Source organism: Echinococcus granulosus, assembly GCF_000524195.1.
Source record: "Echinococcus granulosus chromosome Unknown EG_S00120, whole genome shotgun sequence".
Classification (NCBI taxonomy): Eukaryota; Metazoa; Platyhelminthes; class Cestoda; order Cyclophyllidea; family Taeniidae; genus Echinococcus; species Echinococcus granulosus.
The window spans coordinates 43,495-49,545 of NW_020170500.1; the positions used below are offsets into that span (position 1 = coordinate 43,495).

Here is a 6,051-nt window from a genome sequence, read left to right on the forward strand (position 1 = left end):
CAAAGCGCCTAGGTCGGGGATTCAATCGAAGTCGTCTCATAGCTCCCCGTTTCGGCTGTTTGCACTTCATCAGCCTCCTTCTCCGCAAAGCTCTTGTTACTCCTGGTCGCACTAAACCACATGAAGCAAGAAATATGTCCTTTTCATCAAGATCATCGTTCATTTTTACCATGTCAGCCGACATCTTGTCGAACAAATTCTGTAGATTGATCTCCCTGAAGGCGTGCACTACATCTTCCCTCTCATTTTCTTTTGGTCCATTTTTGCGCAATCTGCTTTGCAGAAACTGCCGTCTGGACAAATACACTCCACCCACAGTGCTAATTTCCTCCATTACCTCTCGAAGAATTTCATCACACACTTGGAAGCAGTGGAAGTTGTTGGGAGGAAGCCAATCGTATCGCAGCGCCCTCAGTTCATTCTCACAGTTGATAAACGCCGGTTGGCCGATTGCAAACACATCCAACTTATCCGGATATGAACTCCACCTAGCTGGAGTGGTCTTGGCTGAATCAAATCCATTTGCTTCCCGATCAGATTGAGAGCCAGCATTAACGTCGTCTGTTATCGCCAATTTGCCTGCTTCACTCCACACCCTACTCATTTCCTTCTCTGCTTCTCTCCCACTTCTTTCATGCAGAGCTGTTGATAAAACTGTGCTAACCTCCGCCGAATCAGCATCCTTCGAACCCCGCCTCTTGTTCTTCCTTACGAGTCCAAGCTTCTCAACCACGGACTTCGACTTACCGCGATTTCTGTAACAGCACGACTAATCACACCCAACATCAACTTACCTCGTCATCATTTCAATTTTGGGAAGAACTGGATTCTATAACGCAAAGAAGCGAAAAGAATCGTTAGTCAGATATGACCCAAAAATTCACCAAAAAGGGGTGAGCCACATAACATCAACCCCGCAAAATAAACCACATGGAATGTGAAGCTTATGGTGAAAGAGTTGTACCCGACATTTGACCTCAACGCTACTACATTTGAACGGGTCTCAAGATAGGACTTTGAATTATCTGACCATCACATACGCATGCTGCCTTCTCCTGGTCCTTCTGTAATCAACATAAGCTGAGAAGGCTAGTAGCATCGAATTACACCCACCACTATTAGGCTAAATAATTATTAACGCATGAGAAGAGGATCCAGCGAAGATTTCCACTAATCTACGTTTTAAGCACCAAAGTCTTACGTCCCTGCCTAGAATCGAAACTTCTGCATACACAGCGCCAAATCCCGACCTACCCACAGCGGAGCGTGATTGGCCGATAAAACCAAACAACAATGCAGCTGGTCATTCAAACATATATTTTAACGAAAGCGTAACAGATCCAGAAGTAGACCCTTCTACATTCAAAGTTTTGTTAAGCATCTAGGCGTAATAAGCAACGCCCCCGTTGCTAGTGTGTTTTTTTTAAAGTTGGGGTAGAACAAAACTGGAATTTTGAATCTCACTTTACTTCCAGCCGACAAAATAACATCTAAGCCTTTTCGATTTATACGGCCGTAGTCTAGAAGCTAAAGTGTTTGGAGTAAAAGCGTTCGTCAATCGCTCGAACCAGTTTGAAGTCGTGCAAATCAAAATACTTGTAAATGGCTGAATCGATTAAGGGTTTTGATTTTCCTGTAATATTAAAGAGGTGCATTCCAAACTCTTCTATGCCAAACATTAAGTTAAGTGCTCCTTTCAAGCATTTTGCTTGTTGTCGTTTTGTGTGCTCTCAAATATGCATTACAACCATATTTAGGTTAGAGGAGTCGGGTAAGTACCTATTTAGATTCCAAGGCAGCGAAACCCTTGTGTTAGTGTGGACACAAGGCCTCTAGTAAGCTATGAAATTAGTGTAACAGCAAATCAGGATTCAGTGCGCGTCACTGGACTCCTACTATGGTGTTTCGAGCTCTCCTCAAAGTCGTAATAACCCAAAGCATCGTAGCAGGACACATAGTAGTAACGCAGAGAAGCGCTGAAAGGCCTCAGCGTGGTCTGAAGGCCATGCCGCAGAGCAGAAGTACAGCCTGAGGGACTGAAATATCCGCGCGACCAAACAATCAAATCGTTACACTTACCAATGCGTTTGCGGTTTCAACAGATTCAATCCGTGTCATTTAGGTCTTATATCAGTTGATAAAACAATATTGGTCTTCGACAATAATATTCGCGCTCTACTTTGTGCCTCAAAGTGGAATAGCCTGCTTAAGAGCAGCTTTGCATAAAACCAGTAAAGCTGGAGTCAAAGCCGATTATCAGTTACGAGTCCAGTCTGCAAATAATTTTGGATTTTAAAAGAAGGCATTTTTAAATTCTACTAGATAATTTTATGATACATACTTGTAGGGAGGTAGAGAAGCTGGTACAGTCGCAGAATCAGTGACATGAGTGTCGGCTACGCCATTTCTTCCACTTGCCTCCAGTCTCAGAGCCCTGGAATCAGAACATTGCCTCGTAGCAGACATTGTATGTTGTTTGAGGGTGGAATTATACCAACAACCAAGGTTCTATGTGGAATCGATTCTGACTCCCCTTCAAGGATCGATGGTGTTCTTTCAGGCGCAGGATTGACCCAATTCGCCTGCTTGCTACTTAAAAGGTGCATTCAACTACGCATGTATTACACAGCCCACTTGTTGTTTGGACCATTGCTTTCGGTGTTTCCCTTAGGGCCCGTTTCGTCGTACACCCTATTCGATGGGTTGCTTTCTTTATTTAGCATGTGGACCTAGTCCTCGTATCCGACCGATGGCATTTTATTATTCAGGACCTTGACTGGTTGCGCGTGGAGCGTTGGATCCAAGATCAAGTAACTTGTTGTTAAAGTGATAGTTTCCACGGAATCACCTTTTTGCTAGACCGTGGGTTGGCTAAACTTATCGGAATGTCTTTACTGACGCTATAATAAACGGAAACGTTCGGATTTGTGATTAAGAATGTTTCACAACTTCTGTAGTCGCAATACATACTCTGGGGTGTTGTGATTCAACGCTTTACTGTTTAATGGGAAGATGCCAGCTGTTACTCTCAACTCGCAGTCGGTAAGCGTGTGGAACAGCACGTTCATTGGCGTTTCATCGATTTGAGTGGAGTAGTATTGCTTAATGTCTCGCAAGATGCGAATATCTTCGTTTTGCACAAAATTTATGGCAACACCTTTGCGCCCGAAACGTCCCAATCTTCCAATACAATGAATGTAAAGCTAACGATTATTTGGCAAGTCGTAGTTAATGACCATGGACACCTGCTGCACGTCTATACCTCTCGCCAGGAGGTCAGTAGTAATCAGAACGCGACTTTCACTGCTACAGAAATTCCTCATAATTTCTTCCCGTTCTTTTTGCACCATGTCGCCGTGCATAACTGTAACGGTGAAGTTACTCTTACGCATTTTATCGGCCAGCCATTCGGCCTTTCGACAGGTGTTGCAAAATATGACAGATTGGGTAACCGTCAGAGTGTCGCAGAGATCGCAGCCCTACATGCAAAGAGATGCCAATTCAGGCGTAAATCTTAAATCTGTAAATAGAGGCCCTTAGTCAGAACCTTGAGCATCAAATAAAAGTGCGATTTGTTTTATTGAATTGCGCATTACAGTGTAGATGGCGGGATGTCGTGTATGTCTTCAAAGTCCCAAAATATTTGCATGGTCCGGTGGCAGGCGCCGCTCAATGTTGGCGCCTTGATCACTATGCGCATTTTCCGAAAACTCATGTTGAAAAATAAACCGATTAATAAAACAAGAACGGCTTTGTTAAGCTTCTTGGATCTTCGGAGATTCTCCCTCGACCATTTTTGTCAAATTATCTATTCTGGCGAATATATGCCGGTTTTCTCTCTCTCTCTCTCTCTCGCTCCCCAAATGACAAGAGACCAAAAATACCAACGCGTTGAAGAGGTCATTAGATTAAAATGGTGCAATCACTACAAAGTGGAGTCTTTTGAAGCTCTAATAAGTAATCCGGGTCCAGCGACAATCATGTGTGTCATGGGTAGCTGAGGTCTATCAGCACCTTTGGAATAAGGTGTCCCGCACTATCATTTGCCCTGTATGGCCCAGTCGTCCGTGTAATTTATGGAGGACTGCTTGTACTAATGGATCTGGATCTACTAAGCTCTTGGGTGTACTAGTTTGTTTGTGGTGCAATAAAGCCTCATCATCTGGAGACAGTTATAACAGCCCTTGCCGTGTGCATCGGGCAAATTTCTCAGATGACATCACTTTCGTCTTTAGTGCTTATTTTTTTGGAAAAGTGCAGCGAATCTGTGGTACACTAAGGTGGTCTAGGAACCATTGCATAGCATATTTCTCCATTAGTATTTAACGTGTTCTCTAAGGAAGAGTGTATTCGTAGAATCGTCGCTAATTCCGCCTTTTCTGATTTGCGAGGCGACACCCGTACTACTATGCACACTCCCTTCCATGCATTCCATTATCGGATCACACTGCTACATTTCACTGAACGAGCGGACCAATGAAAGGTCCAACCCGGACAACACGTGGTGGTCTGCTCGCACTGTAAATTAACTAGTGGTTAAATTATGCCTGAAATGTGTGGTAATTGTTAAACTAGCGGCAGGCTCACGTTGCCTGGATCTTCTCTGTCTCACCTACTTATTAAGCGTGGTATCGTGGACGCGACGTGGTGTTACCGACTCTCGTCAACATTTAGTGGGAGTACACCACTCACAGTCGTATTACCTGAATCAACGTCTAGGAGGAATGGTGAAGCACCTGACTCGGAATTATGTAATGCCAGACTCAATGAGGATTAGAGGTTTTGCTTTAGTTCCTTGAACACTTTATTGCGCTTCTTCTCCCAATTTTAAATCTTACTGGCCTACTTTCCCGTGAGTTGATGCACTAGGCTTCTAATTTTGGCAAAGCCTTTAACAAAAAACCTGTCATGGGCTGCTGAGCCTGGGGAATTACGGAGTTTCGTCAAACATGAGTTGGAGTGAGCATCTACCTTATCTCTAAAAGCTGCACTTGATTTCCATTTAAAATTTGTATGAATGCTGTACGGCTTAAATCAAATTACCAACAAATTGGTACACTGCTGCTTTTATCGCTCAGATGCTGTCGGAAGAAATGCATTAGGAATCACTGGGCGATCCAGCAACTGAGTGCAAAATCATCAATCCAATTCACGTGGACAAGCATACTGAAGACCGGTTGGTATTGAGGCCTATTTGGCATGCTCTTCAGTGATGACATGGAAAGTGAAATTAGAAGTGCAATCTGTATAGGATTTTCCGAAGTAGTCCTGCATGAAAATGAAAGAGTACTTTCGACTGAACCAAAAGTGTGACAGTTGAAACAAAGGGCTATTCGCAGGCACCTATATGAGTACGGTCAAGATGGAATTGTTCTAACGAGGCGGTGAAGTTAGGCTGAGGAGACGAATCAGCCCCGATAAGGGCGCAAAGAAGCTGAGGTGAGAAGTGCACGTGATTTGAGGTCAATGTCCGAACAACGCGCATATGGGGGTTAATAGCTGACAAAGCCGAGCCAATTGTGCAAGCCAGATTCTTTACTTCTGAAATCACTGCATGCTTCCGCAACAAATAGCGGTAGAGGAAGCGATTTCCAAATGCATGCGGTTTTGAAACGCAAAATTGGCGGCAATATACGTATATTTCGGCAACGGATTGAATCACTAAATGGGTTTCATTGGGGATCAAATTGAGCATTATTTGCACATGATATTGGATTTTTGCTTAGAAGACTTAAGCATTTTGTTGAAGCATGGCGTTGTCGCTTGATTTGCATTTAGTTCATCTTAGGTGGGCGACCATTTCAAACATCACCGACAACATGCATAGTAGAGCATGCATCGCTGGGAAGCACTACATAGACATTATTATGCTATGTTGTGCTGATCTGATGCATTGTTAAGGTGTGTGTTGAGCTGCACGTGTGCATTGGTCGCCGCGGGATGTGCTTGCACTCTGCGGCATGGCTATCAGACACCCGGCCATGGCCATAGACACTAAACGGCTCCCTACAAATATAATATTCATTTATCATACTGCTACGAGGACAGTGA

General features: G+C 43.8%; 1 protein-coding gene across 1 annotated transcript; it reads right to left on the reverse strand. All coding sequences in view use genetic code 11, as the record gives it.

Moving 5' to 3' along the window:
• Window positions 1-2,942: 2,942 nt before the first annotated feature.
• On the reverse strand, window positions 2,943-3,556 carry EGR_08801 (Eukaryotic initiation factor 4A-III; the record flags this gene model as incomplete). Its single annotated transcript, XM_024498050.1, has 3 exons — window positions 2,943-3,157; window positions 3,209-3,479; window positions 3,548-3,556. 3 exons carry the CDS (start codon window positions 3,554-3,556, stop codon window positions 2,943-2,945), a joined length of 495 nt encoding a protein of 164 aa, XP_024347522.1.
• Between the last annotated feature and the right edge of the window lie 2,495 nt (window positions 3,557-6,051).